Here is a 22,497-nt window from a genome sequence, read left to right on the forward strand (position 1 = left end):
TATAATAATTATTTTTGTACGCGTTCTCGGCTAGTCTATACTAACTTAACTATATTATATTATTATTTATACGCCAATAGAACTAATTAAAAATATAATGCAGTGTCGTAGTGTAAGTATATACATTATACATAGCAAGTAGAATTATTGTAAAGTATTTTGTACATCGGACTTGTCACATTATTCATGTGGTATTATGTAGAGAAGATGTATCTATTATTATTTTATTATGACGATCATAATCTGCTGCCGAAAATTAAAAAAACCTAAATATTAGCACTTTTGTTCCATACTGCATCAAAAACCCAATAATATAATATTAATATTATAATATGCAAAGTGCGTGATGTGTATTATAATAACAATGTATACAGGAGCCACACTGATGTCGTGGGGGTGGAGGCGGGTTTAGCTTAATTACTTTCGCCAATCGTAAACATTTATGCTTATAATATACGTATGTTTATATACATAGCGAACGCCACACGCAAATTCGATGTGAATAAATAAAAAAATTTACTATGGAGGCCTTCGTTTAGTCGATTTTCATAGCAACCTTTTTGAATTTGCATAACGCCACGTAGGTGTGTTATATAGTACATGTTCGTTTTTTTTTTTTTGACCGATGGTTTACTCGTAATATTTATGCCGAAAGTAAATGTAACGTAAATTATACAGAATAATCATATTATCAGATGAATTCTGTACAATAAGATATATATTCGCGTGTAACACTTACGCGTCCATTGCTGCTGCTTGGTATAGCGCGTATTATATAGTAAAAATATATTTTATTATGTTGTCGCGCGTGCACAATCGTGTATAGAAGAGTTTTACTCGTTTTGAATAACATCTGTCCGAATCGAAATGATGTGCCCGCCGTGTCAAATTCCCATATAAAATATTAAAATTTATTATATATTGTGCATCTCCTCCTTATATGATTGTCTATATTTTTGATTTACGTTTCGGCGTTGTATTATATATTATTATGTGTACCAAGGCCGAGTAACAACTGGACCCGTGGTTTTTTCAGTTCAACTGATAAAATGTTTACAAAAAAAAAAAAACAAAATTGAATAAACACCCCCTAACCAGTCGGTCGTGGTCCGTAGAGAGCAAATCTTTTTTTTTCTATTATTATTATCAATATCATATACGAGAGCGTTTTTGACCTATATTTATGTAATATATATGCGTATAACATTTATTTGAATACTTTGTAAACTAGAATGTGCAGTGACCTGCACAATTTTTGCACCAACTTCCACTTGCCTCACGCATCATCATCGCCATCGATACGAAATTAACATGAATGTGTTTAATGTTGAAAATTATAATAGCTGTAGTTAAAAATATTATTTTATAGTAATCACTAATTACACAAGTCGATTTTCTGTTTAGGTGCTTAATAACATATATTGTCCTCGTATAGATAAAATTTATATATTACGATTAGGTGATTTTGTTAAAGTTAAAATTAGAAAAAAAATGTAGTGTTGATATTTTGCTAAGTATAGTATAAATATTACCTCAAGTTGCTTCTACTTCTCTTAATTATAAATTTTATTTATTTTCTTAACAGTATGTTCAAAAAATGGTTTTATTCTAGAATGTGCAGTTAAATTTAAGTAGTTTTTTAGTAAAAAAAAAATAAAATTTAAAACAATGTTCACTTATAACAAATATAAATGAGAAACAAATGAAAAAAATGTACTTGAAATTATTTAATAATGCCAGAAAATAATAAATATATGTGATCCCCTCGTTGTAGGTATATATCAATACATAATGAATAAATATGTTGGTCTAATAAGTAATAACATAATACGTAGAATAATTTATAACAATAATTCAATTAAATTGTTATTATTTATTTATTATCTAGATCAACACGATTTCACTTTGATATAATTTGTACGTAACAAACGCTCTTACTATATATTGTAATTTATTATTTTTTGTTAATTAAAATAATATAATATTGTGATCCACTACGTATGGAAATAGTTTTAAATCTGCATATATCTATGAATTATGTATTATCATATTTAGTTAGTATAATATTATACGTGTATTTTGTAGACAGTTTTAGGTATATTGGATTAGGATATTGTTTTAGAACTTAGTTTTAAAAAATGTATCTTTTGTGATCGTGTCTGCATTTGTATCGATGATGCAAAAACATTATTTCGACGTATTGTGATATTGTGATTTTAACAGGTTTACCACTTCTACGACAAAATTAATACTATAATATTATGACGTATACATCCTAGAATATACACACAGTTTTTCAGTTTTTGGTACATCGATGTTGTATTTATTATTATTTAAACTCTGGATTTCAACTCTGTATATCGTGTATTATATTGCCATTTGTTTATGAGTTATGACAATTTACAACATTACGTATAATGCGCGAACTGTGCTTTTAATTTTTATCAACTATTATAATAATTTGTAAGATGTCAATCATGACGTATATTATTATGTTTGGTTAATATATTCGACGATTTTCGTGTAAATGTTTAGAATGTATACGTTACTCATATTTTGTTGTATTATTTATGAATAGGCTAGTAATCATGTGGCACAGAGAGACGTCCCCAGTCTCCACACAAGGTACATATTTTATTATGAAATGAATAATAGGAGAGAAATAACCGACATAAATATACGTTCAATATGTATACTGCAAAAACCGACTGATTTAATAATAATAAGCACAGCGGTAAAAAATAATCGTTTCCTTGTCTTAGAGTTTTGTTGTTTTCGAAAACGTCATATAGTGCATGATTTAAAGAGTAGTACGTGCGAATTGTGAACATTTTTTTTTTTTTTAAACATTTCCCTCAAGAAAGAAAAGGCATGGCTCATGTGTATAATATATTATGTAATATGTTCACAATCAGTGAAGTTATATTGTTATATTCTATGTACGAGTCCAGTTCTGAAATGCATCTACTCACATTGCAACCAGACTTCCGCGACATTTTTTTCATTTTGTGTTTTTGGACTGCTCAGAGGGGATTTTGCGTTGGGTTTGATAAAAATAGGGGTTGATTTAGTGCCTTTTAATGAAAAGAATCGCGTCATTTTTTTTCCGTATGTTTCGGTGTTCGACTCCCATATATATCGTTAACGACAAAAGTGACTAGGGATTTTTTCCCAGGGTCCATTACTCAATTAAATTAAAATATATTTTTATTTTGTCTAAAAAATAGTTTAAAGAGGCTTTTGTGCAAAAGTGTTACGCACGCACGCGTGTCCATCAGTCTTTCTTTCGTTTTCTCTCAAAAACCGGCAACGAGATACACTACGGCGGCGCATGCGCCTCTACTCGGATCGGAACATCTGTTGCCTGGTATCGCCGCCCGGTAAACAAACGCGCGCGCACGGTAAAAGAATCCGTGACCCTACTCGCGGCCACATGACAGCGGTCTGACTCGTTCCCGTAGCACTTCGTCGTGTTCGCGTCGCAACGACGGACGTTAGTTGTTGGTCGATGTCGTTGTCGTCTCCGTACCCGTGTTCGTCGTTATCGCCGCAAAAAAATTTTCGAACAAAATTTACGTAATAATAATAATTACATCAACAATAAAATATCTTGAGTTATTATTACTTTTTTTTTTTTTTTTTACACATTTATTCCCAAATTACACGGGTATTTTCTAAATAGTTAATTGTTACGATTGTGCGTTTAGCACGTATCACGTGCCACTGTAACCATGTTAAGTGCCGCCACAAAATGGGTGACCACGACACCATCGTCGTCGGAACCTAAGACCGAAATGGGACCACCTCCGAGCCGTGGCACAGTGCTCAGAGTGCACGAATCGTTTCTGAGATCGCTCAAACGCCGGTCCCTTCGGGTGAAGAGGTCCAAATCGTTAGTAATCGCTGAAAAACGGAAATCAGGTAATACGAATAACAATCATAATAATTAATATTCGAACTACACTAATAATTCTAAGTGCTTAGATATCTACTTATTATATATTTTTAGGTATATAGTATTTATTATATACCTTGCTTAATTTTTTGTAAAACAGTTTACAATCTATACAGAATGTAAAGGCAATAAATGTCTTTTCGTTTGCGAAAGATCTCGTGTAACTCTTTTTAAATAATTAATTTATATTATCATACGTGTGAGCGATGTGTAATCAATTGAGTGAAACGTTTCTATACTTTTCAATTACCCGACTTAATTGATTTTATATATATATATATATATATCGTATTATACATGCATTGTAACCTGCCTTACCAGAACTAATTGTTTTTACAGATGTCCTTCGAATCGTATGCGTAACCCTGTTTTATTGTTCGTAAGGTGTACGTATTTTGATATCGATAAGTCTTATTTGTATATTTTTAGATGAAAATTATAATCTATGTATGTTATACGATGTATAATGTATATTTTTAATCACATGCATTGAAGTGTTTATGTATAAATATTTATAAATGTATATTTAATATCATGTAGATGAGCGTGATCCACTTCATCTCATTAATATATAATATTTTATTATAAAGAATAATAATGACGTTCTCCTTAGAAACTCGTTTAGTATTCCGGTTAAATTATAGGTTAAGTTTAATTTTATTTATATATTTAGGAAAAATGAAAAATATGGTTTATTGCGATATTTTTTGCTTATACTTTTACGTAATATACATATATTCTAGCATTCTGATATTCCTAAAGCAGCTGTGCAAGGTATCTACTATCATTATTATGTGATGTAACTTCAATTTTTATATGTATTTATTTATAGAATATGTTAAAATATTGTTAAATTATACTGCTTTCAGATAATTTAAAGTTCTGCGACTGGTTGAATACTAGTTAATTAAATACTTAATTTATTTGCCATTATTAATTGTAGGGTACACTCTAAAGTAATCGGTTTAAACCTCATATTTTTTACACTTTTTGCTTATAATGATTAAAATAATAATATTTGTGTTAAACTCTAAGAAATAAACAACATCCGTGCCGCTTGCAACTTTGCAACTCTGTAAATTATTGCTCAAACAAGATTTTATTCGTGATAAAAACTGAGTTAAACTTTATCAGAACGGACAGAACGGAATACATCTGACATTTTATATTTTGATTTTTTTAAACTCATTTATATAAGGAGTCTTAGCGTCATGTAAGGTCTTTTTCTATAGACTTAGAGTAGATAACTGCGCACAACTGTGGTTTCACCCGCCAAAATGAAAAATGACCCACGGCACTTACTAAATTTATTATATAATATACCTGCGGAAGGGTTTGGTATTTTTTGGTGACAATATAACACGCTGATTTATTATCATGATGTATCTGTATACCATTATATACAATCACCGTGGATTTCATTCTTTGTATAATATTATTGTTTTAAAAATAATATAATAGTTGGTCCCCCAAAATTATTCAATTCCTAATGAATATGATTAAGTATATAAGTAGGATATAATGGATGACCCCCCTAGAATTTTTTTCGCAGTCGTTTGAATTGTACAACTCGTATGCGCCAGTGCTATAATAAATTTCCGTCTACACCCTTAGATATTATTCTTTATGTTCCATTAAATCATATGGACCTTTTAAACAAATTAATCCTAAACCAAAAAAAATACCACTACTGAAAAATTCTCGAATATTTAGTAAAAATATACATTTATTTCATATTTAATTGTACAAATGATATATATAATATGTAGGTATACACATAATCTCTAGTGTTTATTTATCTAAGAAAATCCAGCTGTTCTATTACGTTATCGTCACTCGAAAATGGAAGTCGTCTGCAGCAGTCGTTGTCACCGACTCTTAGGTTATTATTTCATCCATCAAAAGTATATAGGTGCACTTTTATTTATAGTATATACTAGTATAGCTAGGTGTATGCAAATACAAACAACTACTCTATACACATGTATATGCGCACATCATATTGTTGCAGTGCTCTGAAGGTAAAAGAAATTACTTGTAAACACCGGAAGAGAAGACCTACCTGTTATGTATATATTCTTACTACTGTATACCTTTCGTCATTGCTAGTGTTCTTATTTTTAAATATTTGTTCAGCTTTCAAGAGAAAATTTTTTAATAGAATAATTCAATGTCGCCACTTATTTGTATTAAAATAATATGATACTTATTATTTTTCGATTTATATTTTATGTACAAATGACGAAAATATTTTTTATGAGGTTCTCGGATAATTATTAATTATTATTATATATATATATTTATATACTCACGCTACGTAAAAAAAAAAAAATAACAAAAATACAATTACTAGTAAAAATGTGTTCAAGCACTTTATAATAGTTAAATATACTATAAAAGAACATAGAACGAACGATTTCTTGAGCCGGATTTTCAATTAGCGATATTTGTGTATGAAATGAATCGTTTTTAATTATAATATATTCATCGTCTGTAAATATACACTATACACTGATAGTACACACGTCTGTTTAGTCATTTAGCCGTTTTTCTTAAAAAAAAAGGTCTTTATAGTTTCGACAGCGTGTGTTCCGTCCCAATTACGAGTAACACTGAAATTGCAATTTACATAACAATATAAACATGTTTTTTTCTATCCCAACTGTGTATAATTTAATGAACTGAACTGCTGCCCCCTCAAAAAAAAAAAAAAAAACAACTGTAGAATTAGCGACGATGAGAGTTGTGCACACATATATAATTACCTGCAACGTCTTGAATTAGCATACATACGCGTCTGTGTCTGTTATATACAAATATCTACATAGCTTATTAGTTATTAGTTTTTTTTCTAAACTATATAATCATTAAATTTAATACTTACCCATGCTCTTATCGAGCGCACCTAACAGATTCTTTTGATATCGTATCGCATTTGACATGCATTTTATTATCAACACTAAATGTTATTATATGTAAAGTATATTCCATATAAGTAAGCGGAATCCACCATTTTTAGGTAAATTAAGTATTTTTTGAAACAAAACATTTTTAAAATTCGGATTTAAATATATAAATTTATCATACATTACTTTAAGAAGTATGGAATTTTTAATGGAATATATATTATATGTATGCATTATTTATTTAATTAGCTAAGTATGTTAGTGTAATTATTCAATATATAAATCCTAATATTTAAATTAAAATACTATTTATATTTCTACGTTGCAATAAAATACTAATGTAAATATTGTGATAATTAATCCCTTTTTATAATATTATCAACCCGCGAGTCATTATTATTTGTACATGGGAGACATTGTGAAAAGTTAAAAATAAATAAATGTTTTAGACGATACGCGAACTGAATTTTAAACTAGTGAGACGACGACAATACTTTCCTATAGGTATGGATAAATATGTATAACGTATATTATGCACGCGACGTGATCGGATTACGTTTGTTCGAAAAATAGGAGAATTTATACGAGGGGCTCGAGGAGAACGATATATGTATAAATATACGAAATACCGGAAGTCTGTGGTATAGTTAGACTTGGTATGCTGGCGTACATAGATCAGAACTATGGTGTATACGTGTCGTACCTATATAATAAAAACCGTTAGTTTCGTTTAAAAATCAAAATTCAATTGTAATAGTTATTTCTTAAATTTTCAATTAAATGAGAAGATATATTTAAAAAAAGTGTATGCAAACTTTTCAAAACTAGTGTTCACCGAACAAGTCTGTGGTATAACAAAAATCATTCGTACTATTTATAGCATCAACCACAACAAAGTGATAGATCACTTACGAGTATATTATGTACTTATTTTAAACGTACGTACGAATTTCGGTTATTTACGATTTTATGAATATTTTATTTATTTAATATGTCCTATATAAATGATCTTGTAGATGTGCGTATAATTATTATCTTGCGAAAATGAGTTGGTGTCGTGAATCTATTTTACTTTTAGGGTAGTGATACCTAATATATGCATCCTTATTATATAAAGTTTGGAACTTTATCAAAATATGCTACAGCTACATTAATGTGTAGTTGCGGACACTGATTAAAAATTTATGTAGATAATAACAAGCTAGTGGATGAGTGTTCATACTTGCATATAACTCGGGTTGTCGTAATGGATTAATTCAGATTGAAAACTCAAAAATATTTGTATTAAAGGGATGGTTTAGATACGCTGTGCGATTTTAAATTTAATATTTTTTTTGATATACAATGAAGTGTACCTAATATGTAGTATATTATCCATACGCAAAAAATGAGAATCGAGTTTACAAGAAATTTACCACGTCTACTACATGCGGTCGAAATTGAATTTAAAATGAATTTACCCGCCAATGAAATCGAATTTTCGGTCATGATCTGTTGTTTAATATTACGTTTAAGATAAATCAGCTATCTCAGTGGTTAATGCCAAACACATACGCCATACACACACTATTATTATATTAATTTTATATATTTAAATACACTAAAAAAAAATTGTATACATATTATAATCATACTAAATAATTGTATCGTCCCTTATATGTAATATTATTATTTACTTTTATTATGTATATTAACTAGTTTACTAGTATAATAGTAATGTTCAATTAAAAATTCACATCCTAGGTGAAATAACATTGTTTAAAAATATATTAAGAAATAAAGCTATAGGGTTTTTATGTCCCCTAAATAACCTTTAGTACAACACTGACCTACCTGTCTACTGTATAGTTGCAGCATATAAAAACGGCGCCAGTCAAAATTGTCTTAGTACAGTTTTACGCGTCTATTTACGGCCATTGCAGCACGGGAAACGGCTGCATGTACAATAATATTATTTATATAATATATTATTGTAATATAGCAATATACGGGACGCGCAATGTCAATATAGAACTGCGGGGCGCCTGGATACCCCCATTTGAATCGACAACAAACCAACGGCTCGTGCAGTTTAAATAGTTAAAATATAATTTTTTCACCACGGCGGAACTCCCTTGTTTTATAATACCTACTAATAATAATTCTTAATGGAAATTTTGAATAGGTACGGTTTTTTTTCCAGTTCTTTTTCTCCCTTCAAAAAGTGCGCTGGTTCGCGTGATGAAAATTAAGGGGATATAAATATATTATTATTATTATTATTATTATTATATTATAGTTGCAACAACTATTTTGTATACATCGTATCAGAGAATCTTGGCGCCAACAGTCTACGCGCACGTATATATATATATGCATGGCGAATCGCGTGCAGCGTACTATATGAATATACGCATAGCTGAAGCGGTCACTATAGTTTCACCCCCTATTTTATTAGAAAGTGGAGATACCGTATTACATATGAAAAATTTACATCGGGTGTATACATGTACTTATTTATATAAATATAATGCTGTTTATACCTTAAAAAAGGCGTTCATTGGCTACCTGAATTCGACACATACCATATATTATAAGCCAGTATAATGATGTGTAACTTATATTATGTTTGAAGGTATTTTTGAAATTTAATGAAGTTCTTAATAATATTATTTATTAAATAATCGGACACCAATATAAATCATAGTATGTGCTTTGTATATTTAAAAAAAAATAATAATTTTTGTTAGTAATAATATAGGAATATATTATTTGATCTGTTTCGTATTGTTTTTCTTATTACATTTTTTAAAACTCGTTTTACTTTTAATTCAGTATAAAAATGTTAAAAAAAATAAGAATATCTCGATATCGCCCTCAGTCATAAACATGTAAATTATGGCAGATAACGCTGCTGTTAATACAATTAAATTTACGTGTTTCGTAATTCAGCAGCTGTGACTATCGTGTAGCTTATAATATTCTAACAAACCGTTGTAAGTACCATTTGGAAAAAGTTGTATTCTATCGACCCTATTGTATGATATTAGCCTTGTGTATTTTCAAATTTAGCCAAATCGTCGGTAATATTTATTAGTTTATTACTATGTATTGCCATCACATCATTTACGTTTTAGCGTTCTGGGAAAACAGGGCTGTTTTTGGTGACCCTATTTTCTCAGTGTTATTATATGCAATATTGGCCTTGTGTATTTTTTAAATTCAGAAAATTGTTTATTTTATATTACAGTCATATCACATTTTTTTTTACACGAATTTTAAAGAGTCGAGCCAGCAAATCGTAGAAAAATATATACAATATTATGAAACTAAAATAATTGTTTTAAAAATAGGATTCACTTTTAATGTATAATTGAATATTGATTATGTTGGGTTTTAGAATTGCGTAAGTATATTACTTTATTGATTTAAGTAAAGAATACGTTATCTATATTTATATCTAAAAATAATAAATATCCCTTCAGTCTTCTGAGTGTAGCAGATTCGATTATTTTGACTCAATGATTCGGTTAACCCCGTCGAGCGCCATTTGTTATTGTCGTCTTGTTCATATATGTCTATGTAGAGGGTCATATCGTTATATAATTGTATTTATATATTGATGAATATACAATACATAATATGTGTGTGTGTGTGTGTATCTATCGCGTCATGGGTTTTAAAATCGAATTACAAAGTTTGAATTAGAATTAAATGAAGAAGCTTTTGTTGTGTATATATATTATATTTACAAACTTGCGATTTACTTGACTGATAGTCAATTAGTTTAACTTTGCGATAGTTTGTTTCTATATGATATCAATTATTTTTGTTCATAAATTCGGTTAGAAGTTCTTTGTACCGAATGACGGAATCGAAAACGTTTCCATTTTCGTCGATTTCGCTGCTACAGCAATAAAATGTATCACATTGACCATTCTTTTTTTTTACAAAAATACTCAGGATTGGTGAGAGAATTTCATTTGATCACGCACAGTTCTAAGATAAATGATTTGGTTCCTACTGTTAGTATATTTTACGATGTAAACCCTTATCACTGTATATAAGTACCTACCACTATACTCACGAGGCTAGTGAACAATCTCATGACAAAACTCCTTGTCTAACACACATGCATTTTCCGTATTTTTATTCCTTTAGATTGCAACCGCGTACCTTAAATATTAGCTCCACATACTACCTCGCCGCTGCCATCATCATTCTCCCTAAGGAGAATCCGACAAATAAATATCGCATGCTGTGTCATCAACAGATCGTGAGCCGTACATGGGCCGTAACTTACATATTTTTACCAATTCCAATTTGTCTAGTTCTATAAACCTCAAACGAGATTTAATATATTAGAAATTCCACTTCTTCGTGTATATTCGTGTATACAGCGTAAATAAAATTGTATATATAAATGCAATGAAATTTGTGATTAGAAACTATGCTCGCACCTTGGCTACTATTATTAAAAAAAAAAAAAAAACAAATATTTTTTATATTAAAATATTGTTTTCACTGAGAGTTAATCGCGTGGAATCATAACACTGCTATTCATGTTATGGTTTATACCGCACATGTATTTTATTTACGTATATTATTTTTTATACGAGTGTAACTATATATATTATAACGTGTGCAATATGATTTGTGTAAAATGTATGCCTACTTGAAGGGTTCACTTGGAAGAGTAACAGTCCATTATTTATGAAATTTTGTATATACGTATATACGACATTCTAAAGCTTACGCACATATAAAAGTACACAATTTCTTTTGGTGATTGTTTTTTTTTTCAGTTTTTTTGTCGCCAATAGAAGCACGTAAATATGAAACACAGCAAGTTGAATTGTCTATTTATCATTGTCTTGATGGTTTTGTTTTCTATTTTGCTTAAGAAAATGCGCACCTAACGTCATTAAATCCGAAATTATGATTTAAAGCAAGTAGCCAGTAGATAAATTATTGTAAGAACAAAACAAAAATTATTAAGATACAACTATTTTCATCATATAATATCTAAGTAGAGTAAATTCAACTCCTGCTTATAACTAGTTAAAATATTTTGTTATGTATATGTATATACTACGAGTCTAACTTTGTTTGTCCTGCAATGTATACTTTATATTATACCTTACACGCGTAGCTATTTGAATATAAAATGAATATTGAATATTAATAGTTCTTTAAACATTTACCTGTATAGATTAAAACCAATAAACTTTCTTATTTTAAGTATAAAAAAAGTATAGTAATAAATAAAAAACACTCTAAAATTATACAGTACATCAATTTTCAACAATTTTATCTAGTATAATACAAAAAATAAGGATGAATACAGTGAGATATTGTGTAAAGTTTTAGTTACTCTTCCATACGCTGTTCTATGGTTTTATGTACAGCAATACTGTATAATATAATAGATAACCTATATGTATAGTATATTCTATAATAAAAAATCTCCTCGCGCGCTTTTTGAATTGTAAACCGTGTGCCGAATCATTAAACTGCCCACTTCCGGTACGTCTACAGTTTTTCTTTAATTCTGTCCCCTGCAACAACAATAACAGCAGCACGCGCGTTTCTAAAACCGTATAACCGCAACGATCATTGGCATATTTTTTTATAGATATGCCTGTATAATATGCATGTGAATACACAATAGACTATGGCTTTAATACGAACCCTGCAATCCATCGCATACAATTATATATTATATGAGTAATACATAACTCCATTTTAATATATTTTTCGCGTCTTGCTACTGGTTTTTTCTCTCTGTTATATTCCTTTCAGTTGGGGCTATTGGTTTTATCAAACCTCACATATTTGAATTGCGTTCATTTTATGTAAAATGTAATAATCGCTTTTTTCTCGCGTTTATATACTAATAAAAATGTGTTCTGTATTTTTGCCACTCTCATACTATAAATGGCTAAGCACAATATCGCTTTCTCTGATTTTGGAAAATATTCACCATTAGCTTTAAATTTTGCGAATAGACGCATCATCGTACGTTATATATATATGTATATATAACATAGATACTCTATAAATTTGTTCACACTTGACGTAAATCAATATTTGTGTTTCTTCACATGTTATTGGTTTTAGTTTTGTATACATACTATATACACTATATTATATACCTACAATAGCATTTTTCGAATATTTTCGACAAATCTAGACGGGGGTACCAACTGTGACAATTTTAAGCAATTACTCCATCATGTTTGCGATACAAAATTTGAAAGACCTCGTAGTAAATTTTATATCTATATAGATCTTAAAGTATCTATGTACATTTTCAGCAGCAGCAAATAGAGAAGCGATAATAGGAAAGAACGAAAAGTTTTTTTATCTACATTACTTTTTAGTGATCTTGTATTTGTACAAGATTTTGGCAGAAAAGTTTTGCCTTTTTTGTGTGTATAGTGCTTATATATATTTATCCGCAATTCCGTTTCTGTTTAGTATACAGAAGAGAACTGCTCTCACGTTTGTTGAATATTCCGGTCGTATATTTTTGAAATCGTCTAGTTCACTTGTTTTATTTTATGGGTTTTTTTTTTTTTTTTTTTGTGAGAGAGGAGAAAAATGACTCTTTGCTATATCCTTTAAAAAAAAAATGTTCTTTTTTTTCTGTCTTGCGTAAGGTGGCAAGTGGCAATGATTGTAACTTAGCAACAATAATAACAGAATAAAATGGAAATTAACCGTAAATCGATGTACCTTTAAAACATTTACATTTTCCTATGCATGTTATATAATAGTGCGTATATTCTGTGTACAGCGCACTATGCAGCGTGTAATAATATTTATAGGTTCATACAACAATGACTACTTATAAACTATAGAGGCGGGATCTTAGAATGAGGTGTAGGATGGTGGTTAGTAGTCGAGGTCGAGAAGAAGTATATATTGACGGCATTGTTGCTATCGTGTTATTATTATGATTTTTTATTTTTTACTTCGACTTAGTTTTTTTTCTTTTTACGGTCAGATAAACCGAAATCATATTTATAAGATATACTAAGAGAAACGGTGGTGCGAACAAAAAATAACCACATTTAGACGGCGTGACGTGGTACCCTCTCGATTTCACGAAGGCACAACACCGTTTGAAATACGCGTAATGCGTGTATAATAATATATATATACCGTACCTACAATATAATTCTTATTTCTCATCAAGAAAATATACTATTCATTTGCTTGAACTTGCACTATTATTATGTTCGTGGTGTTTTCTAACAAAATTTCATAATATATAATGTAATACGTACCTTTATTATAGTTTTTGCGCGTATTCATTTAATCTTAGGCTTAGCCTAATTTATTACATGCAGTTCAGATAACCATACTGTTAATATTACTACCAACATACTATTATACAGTAATATTCTACTTTTGTATGAATCGTTTTGGTATTTTCTGTTTATTTTTCACGTTTGTATATTTTAAAACGTCAAAAACTTTCCTTTCAATGTGTTAATTCAGAAAAACATACATATTTAATATATCGATTATTATCGTTACGAATAAATACAGTTTATTATTAATATTGGTTGTAAGTTGTAACATTTAAAGTTACACAATTTGAGCAATACCGATAAAATTTCAACGATGAGTGACGATAACCATAATTTGTACGCAGAAACTGTATAATATATATATATGTATATATATCATGTTATATAAAATATTTAAACGCTTTTTAATAATAAATGTATATCTAGATTTACTATTGCGTACATATAAACATTATTCCGTGAATAATGTACCTTTTGGTTACTTCAGAAAAAGATTGTTGTTAAAGTACGCACTCAACCAATAACGCTCGTCGATGTTACTACGGATAAAACTCAATTTTCAATTTTCTCTCTTACCTTAGGAAAAAATAAGTCCTTTTAAACAAAATATTATGTCATCACCTATAAACTAAATCCTAATTGTAAAGACAGTATACGTGCATATATACTCACTCATTGTTATATTGTAATACTTAAACTATAATTTCGACATTCACTTGAGTTTCTTTTCAGTTTTTATCCCACGATATTAAAGATAACCACAATCCGAGGTGTTTATCATGTTATGATTTTCGAAGACTCTTGTCCATAATTTCTCAACCCTCAATATTTATATGCTTGCTTATCTGTGTGTGTCATCACTGTGTAACAATTCTTTTTTATTAATATTTTTAAAATAATATTACACAACCATTATTATTATAATATATATCCTTAAGGTATAATGTTTGATGAATTTCAAATTTTGTTTTTCGAGTTATTTTAACAATTCAAGATAATCTGCATTTCTTATAGCCAATTCATGATATGATTAAGGGTATATTTATCAAATTATATAGTATTCGGATTGTCTACAATTTAAATTTTACTTTTTATAAACATGGTAGAGAGACTTTAGGATTAATAAGTCTATTATATTTATCCTGTATAAGGATAACATTACTAAGTGTTACACACATCGTTAAACAATGTTTTGTGATGTCACTATAACTTATTGTAGACGTTTTAAAACCAATCTACTTTCAAGATCGTGTATATAATATTACGCACCATATATCTACGTGGTCCCATATATCTATTGGGTTAGGACCATTTTATACATATTTTACAACATACTCGTATTATTATCGGTTGTATATTTAATAATTCATAAAAACTCAAGTTTGTGATTCAGCACTATGTTTCAAATTGTGTTTAATGTGTCACTACATCATACAGTATTATATTGTGCAGTTTATGTCGACGACAGTTTCCCGCAGTTAATGTATTTGATAACAATAATGAGAGTTTCCCACGTATATCACCTACAAGATTCACAACGTCTACTAACATACACGATGATAATTTTATCGAATAATACTCGTTATTTTGAAAAATGTTAATTCTCTCAAGAGTTTTTAAATTAAATTAATAAAAAGTATACGAAAGTTGTGATGGTGAAATTCTTAAAGATTTAAACGGAAACGGCGCGTGTTGGATAGTATACTCAACTCTTTCAACGCACAATTAGGTAAGAGTATAAAGATTATATGTCTTTACATATGATTAAAACTGATTTTTAAATTAAATATTTCTGTTCTTATATGATCTCAGATCTACAGTATTTTTACATATTAAATAAACCGAAAGTTGTCGTACATATTTTTTATGTACCTCCTATTATAATTTCATGTCTCTTACAAGTCGAATAGCTCATATACTTACTATTTCAATAATATTTTATATTAATGTATTAGCTTAAAGTTCCATTGTATAAATGAATTAATATACGCTTACATTTATATCATGATAATATATTAGATTACTCTTTTATCTAAAGTTTATTGTCAAAAAATAACTATTATGATTTATTTTGTTTATGTTATTTTCATTTTTCTAATGTCTTAATTTTTTGTTTATAAATACGTATATTTATATATGTTATAATAATATAATTATTTTTGAACGAACAACCGCAAGCACCGAGAAATACATAAAGTACCTACATAAGCTTCTTGGTCGTATTTCTTTTTGCATTTTATTTCATGTAATATGTAATTAAAGATGGTTGTTTTTGGAAAATAAATTATTTTTGTAATTTATAGGGGTTGTTTCGGAGATTTGAGTTTTTAGTTTGCAGCTGTCGTACTTAAGTGTGTGTATATATTTAATTTTTGTATGAATGGGGAGCATACTATATTCATGGTATTTATATTTTATGATATATTATAAAACTGTATAGTTATCGCATGTTTATCTCCCTAAAGCTATTTGCAAATTTGAAAGACAAATTAATTGCTAAACCTAGGTACGCATGTGAATGATGTGTAAATAACTAGTCTATATTAAATCGCAACGCGTGGACTATAGTCTGTACCTACCATATATAGCTGGACAATAGTCAATAGATATAATTGAAACAAAATCGTTATGCAAATTTCAAGTATAAAAAAATCTACGAAACGATGCCATAATAAATTTGTTCATATACTCGTATATTTGTTTACGCTTCCCTTGCAGAAAAAATAAAATTAAAACAACTAATTATTACAAGTGCAACACATAGTAAAATCGAGTCGTTACGTCGTTTTTGTTTTACAAAAATCTTTCCCTCTCTGTCTTTCCCGATTATGGCCATGTACATATACTTAAAAGTTTTTTTTTTTACTTACAGTATATATAATACATACTCGACCGGTGTCGCCCTTTACTCGCGTCGCTTAAACCGACGCCCCCCACTTGCTTTCTTTTGTGCACAAACGCATGTATTCAAGTATATATTATATATTATTAGGTGTTGTTTTTATGCGCGACGAACAAAAGCCGAGTAAAGCATAATAGTCTGGATAGTATTTATGATTGTGTGTGTATGTATGTCCTTACTCCCCTACGCTAATAGTTCGAGTCGCGCGGTGACTCATCGCCGGCAGACTAAAAGCCAAGTAAAAATAATATGGGTATAGTATACAGTGTAAATACAGGGCGTTTAAAATGTTAGTGATGAAATCGGTAAAGATCGCATATTTTTTTTTATATATGTACCGTAATGTAAAATCTTCCGCACCTGTTTTTAAAGACTGTATAATATAGTGTAATATATACCCTGCAGCGATGCACTCACAAGGCAAAGGGCTGTCTATGACGTAAACATTTTATATATTGTATTCTAAATTCTAATGATACCTACATTATACACTACACTCATGGTCCATCGAGGCGAAATTCTCTAATATTCTATCTCTCTTTCTCCTTCACACGCGTGATGGATAAACATTTGGAGTAGCAGTTATATATTATTATTTGAGCTAGGATTTTGATGCAAAGGCATCTTTTTTTCTAGCATTTTGAAATGTTAGTCCGTAAGTATAAAATGTGTTTGGGGTATTACTGATTATAATATCAACCATATAACAATAAATACGTATTTAGGTCAAACAACAACAAACGTTCGCGTAACTTACATTATATATTAACAAATTTTACCTACGCTGCTAAATGTCGTAAGGGATATACATTATCATTCTACTTATAGTTATTTATAATGTCATTATATACATATATATTTATTTTTTTAAAACCGATTAATATAAACTACTTGTCTGGCCGTTAAAATATGCAAATATTAAAACTTCTTTCAATTATTGTTTGTCATAATATATTACTGTTAATTATTTAATGTTATGTGTTATTATTTAAAAATACGCGTGTATGTGCAGTTATTTGAGTATAAATACAACATATATATTTATTAACATACAGTATTTACAATTGTCTTAAACACTTTAAGACATCAGCACGTCACTGAACCATTCCAAAACTTAGTTTTGCGTTTTATCGATACGACGTGTCATCAATTTATCGTATTACACAATTTATATTTTGTTTCCATTCCTGTGGAAATATTAAGTTATATTATAATATGAGGTCTACCTATAGTTTCATAAAACCTTAATGACAAATAACGACACGCCATAAATAATATTATTATTAATTGTTATCATTGTGTGATCGTGATTATTGTTACTCTATGGTGTGTTTCCAATCGCGGTCAACAGACGGGATGAAATCCGATTTCACGTATTGATTATCTCACTATAATAATATATTATAGTTGGCATTTGTAAGCCACATTTGTGAATTTAATTACAACTAGTTTTTTTTTTTTTAGTCATTCACAAAACTTGCAGATTGCGCAACTTTTGATATAACTTGTGTTTTTCTTTTTGTAGTAGTCAATATCAATTGATCTGATATAAAGAGCCTTGGTAAACAATAATAACTTATTTTCGTATTTAATTTTAAAATTTACAACAAACCTTAATATGTTGATTTATGAAAAAAAAATCACGAAATACGGTCCTATATGTTAATATTAATAAATACAGTGGAACCTCGATAACTCGAACTTCTATAAGTCGAATTTTGGATAACTCGAAAGAATGTCTTGGCCCCTACTTTATAACATATCATATGTGTAACCTCTGTAAGTCGAATAACTTCGAGTAAGTTCGATAACTCGAATTTTTTTTTCGCCCCCAACCGATTTGAGTTATCGAGGTTCCACTGTAGTTAAATTATCAAGACACGTAGAAAAATATAGCACAAAAATGCAAGTAGTTATATTATATATTATCTGCTATTTGTATATGGAATTAATCTGTTATCAAAATCAAACAATTATATTTTACAAATAGTTTACTTTCAATGATAATAATATATTACTAAAAAAAAAATATCAATGTCATTTTCACGTATAAATAGGGGACAAATGAAGATGGTAAAAACCTTATTATTAAGTTGAAAAAAAAAATCTGAGGTACCGTTACCCATTAGTCAATCATACTCCTGATAAATCAAAAAAAAAAAAAAAAATTAACAAAACAAATCTATAAAACATAAATGATATGTTCAGATAATCTGAATCAATTAGAGATATTTATAATTTACAATAATATTAATATTATATAAATTATTACATAGTTTATTAATTAAAAATTAAAGCTAAAATTATGTATTAATTCTTTATTATAAAATAAATTAAAAACCTATTAACCAACAGTTTATTGATTCCAAATTTTATTTTCAAAGATAAGTGTAAAAATTAAAATTAGAGCCCCTTCATTTAAAGTGACATTGAAGCACCAATTTTACTATAACAATTGTACTACTGGGATTGATGAGTTTAATCCGTTTGAGTGGTACATATATAATATTTAAAGAGTTTGAATCAACGAAATACTCGTTGACTTCCTTTCAGTGAAATGGACAGTATTTTTAAATATTCACGACCATGTCAGACGATTTATGCCTATCAATCTAATTAGTATGTTCTTTAATAGTGTGAACGTTCTCATAAGCGCTGATTTACCGATTTTTGGTTTAAATTTTCCCACTTTAAAATCGGAGGCGTTCCTTTAGGTTGCTTGCACCGAGGAACCGGCCTGTAGATATACCTGCATATATAATATTGTGTTTTGCCCGTTCATCTAACTTTTTTCAAAACTACGATGGTTTCTATCGTCATATAATAATATATTGCTATATTAGTGAATACTTATTATAAGTACAGTACTCGAACGAATGGCTTTACCGGACACGTTCGCCCCACGGTGAAACGAAATCCTATATTATTATTACATATTATTGTCTATCCGCTTCTGTTATCCGATACGTGATTTAATGTGTGTGGGAAAACATGACCTTGGATAATGGCGTCTGTTACAACATACTACGTATATAAATATATACCTATTATTTTGTATTATATAACAATAAACGAATGAATTTGTAATTTGGAAAACGCGCATAAACAAAAAATGACATTATTTTTTGTGTAGTAGTATAATAATAAATAATAGTAATTATTATACATTACCTATATGTATTTTTACACAGTTATTAAAATTTCCCGCGAAGTGTGTTAATTGCCATACACACATTACAAATGGTCATCAATCACGGATACTCTTATTTAAACTGCAGTAGATGTAGGCAGCGGATTTCAATCATCTAACACACAATTACTTTAATTTATTTATTTTTGCTCTTAAAAAAGCGTTAATTTACGATGCCTATAACTTCAATCACCGATTACTTTTATTTCTAAAGTCTCATAACACCTACATATATACACTCGTATGACTTTAAGACCGCATTTCATATAAATATATTTAAATGCCGTTTTTTCAACAGTAATCCTTTAAAAAAATTTTAATTTAATATCATTAATTTCTTTTAGTTTACTGTTGAAAAGACTGCATTAAGATATATTAATTTATTAAGGAGGTATATTAGGGTGTAACATGGACTTTTTATTTCGAAACATACGTCATACTGTATAATACCTTCCAAAATAATTCTTTTCCTGCATGAATAGAAATTGCAAAATGTTCAAGAGTAGAGAATGATAATTAGTTCAGTTTAGAGCAATTCCTCTAACTGCATACGAGCATACGAGTAAGTTGAATAGCTAATAAATAATTAGGATATTTTGATTTTTTTCCCTTTTCAAATAAACTTGATTATACAAGAATATCGACCTTTATAACCTGCTAACTGTTAAATGATGTTTCACTATTACTTTTATTGATTAATAAATAATATCAAATATTTTATGATGAAAGAATTAGCCTATTTATAAGTATAACATATCTACTAACGTTCATTTATATTTTTTTTGTATTGCGATTTATTATTTACGATTTACGATAATATATACATATTAAATAAATGTGTATGTTGTATATATATGTATTACTCGCTTAACACCCTCTTCTCCTTCCTATTTCCACTATCGTTCAAAAACCGCAGGCTAACCATTCACATTTAATATAATGTTCTCTACGTCGACCAGGTGGATTATATTGTATGTGTTGTATAATATTGGCCTGCTGCTAACGACAAAAACGGTTTTATTTATTTCAGAATATCTTCTCGACCATGGTTTAAAATAATATTCAAATAAGAATAAAAATGTATATACGTCATACATGACAAAAGCAAGAGATGTATGCGCGACAAAATCGGTCGGCCGTTTTTGTTTTTGTAGAACTCAACATTGCATTTATCTCGTAAACTTTCGAACGAACTACAGTTATACTGGTAACACGAGCGTATTTTTTAGCTACTTAATGCTCTGTATACAGTTTGGTCAAGTAGGTACTCTTAGTTGTTATCATTTTATATATTATATGTCAGCCAGTCGTATAATTCTTTTATTCCGTCCGTGGTCGTGCTTCAAAAAACACTATTTATTTTTCAAATCCAAAAGCGGAGCGCGTGGGTTTACTAACTACATACTGTATGTAAAAAATACCACCAGTTTAAGTTTAATACTATTGTCTATATGTTATGTGAGGGAGACAGAAATCACCGTTCGCATGCGGTTGTGCGCGTCGAAGGATTGGTCAGTGGTAATAAAAAAAAACATTAGCACAGAACCGGCATCTTAACGATTTTTAAAGGAAACCGGTTCGACACACACACACAAACGACACACGTATGTACCTAAATCTTCTACTAATATATCTAAGTGTAGGTATACGTTTAGCGGCGAATGAGGCCGCTTCGATTATACAATACGCGTCGTTTAAAACGCGCGTATTGTGTACAATCCACGCGCCCCGTGTTCTCTCTTCAACGCACCTCACCATTGTAAAATCTGGGCGCAGTACTACTCGTACGGACCTCTAAACGTAATGCCCTTTGTCAGTTCGACACTGCGACAGGAATATCGAAAAGCGGATGATTTTTATTCGGTTTCTTCCTCTTTATATTTTCCACATCCAGTTAACGTAAATCGATACCGTCTGCTAATTGTAGACAAGCTTTTTAAAATACTATTTTATTTAATTTCACAGTCAGAAATAAATTATTTTCGAAAAATATTGTCATTTATGTGTATTACTGTTATTTATTTATTATCTATCTGCCCATGCTTTAGTCAGACAATACAAATTCAAAATTGTATTGCGTTACAAATATATTTAATTCTATAAAAGACCATTAAGTATTAAACGCTAAAAATCGACTCAAAAATAAAATGTAGCCAAAGGTCTAAAGTCATATAGAACATTCTGTATAATGTATAATAAGCGAATTTTCGTCTAATTCGTTATCGCATTTCTATATACACATTTAA

The 22,497-nt window shown here is 29.3% G+C and overlaps 1 protein-coding gene across 2 annotated transcripts in view; it reads left to right on the plus strand.

Annotated features, from left to right (window-relative positions):
• The window catches only part of LOC112591121 (centaurin-gamma-1A), a 91,029-nt gene that overhangs the window by 40,232 nt on the left and 28,300 nt on the right, over positions 1 to 22,497 (plus strand). The window contains exon 1 of one of the 2 annotated variants that reach the window (XM_025334806.1): positions 3,458 to 3,921. The exons of the other annotated variant lie outside the window; for it this stretch is intronic. Within the exon in view, the coding sequence (XP_025190591.1) occupies positions 3,732 to 3,921 (190 nt within the window). The 5' untranslated portion in view covers positions 3,458 to 3,731. Of the gene's footprint in view, positions 1 to 3,457; positions 3,922 to 22,497 lie in introns of those variants that run through there. 2 annotated transcript variants of the gene reach the window in all.

The sequence above is a fragment of the Melanaphis sacchari genome, unplaced genomic scaffold, assembly GCF_002803265.2.
Source record: "Melanaphis sacchari strain LSU unplaced genomic scaffold, SCAv2.0 Contig12_pilon_pilon, whole genome shotgun sequence".
Lineage (NCBI taxonomy): Eukaryota > Metazoa > Arthropoda > Insecta > Hemiptera > Aphididae > Melanaphis > Melanaphis sacchari.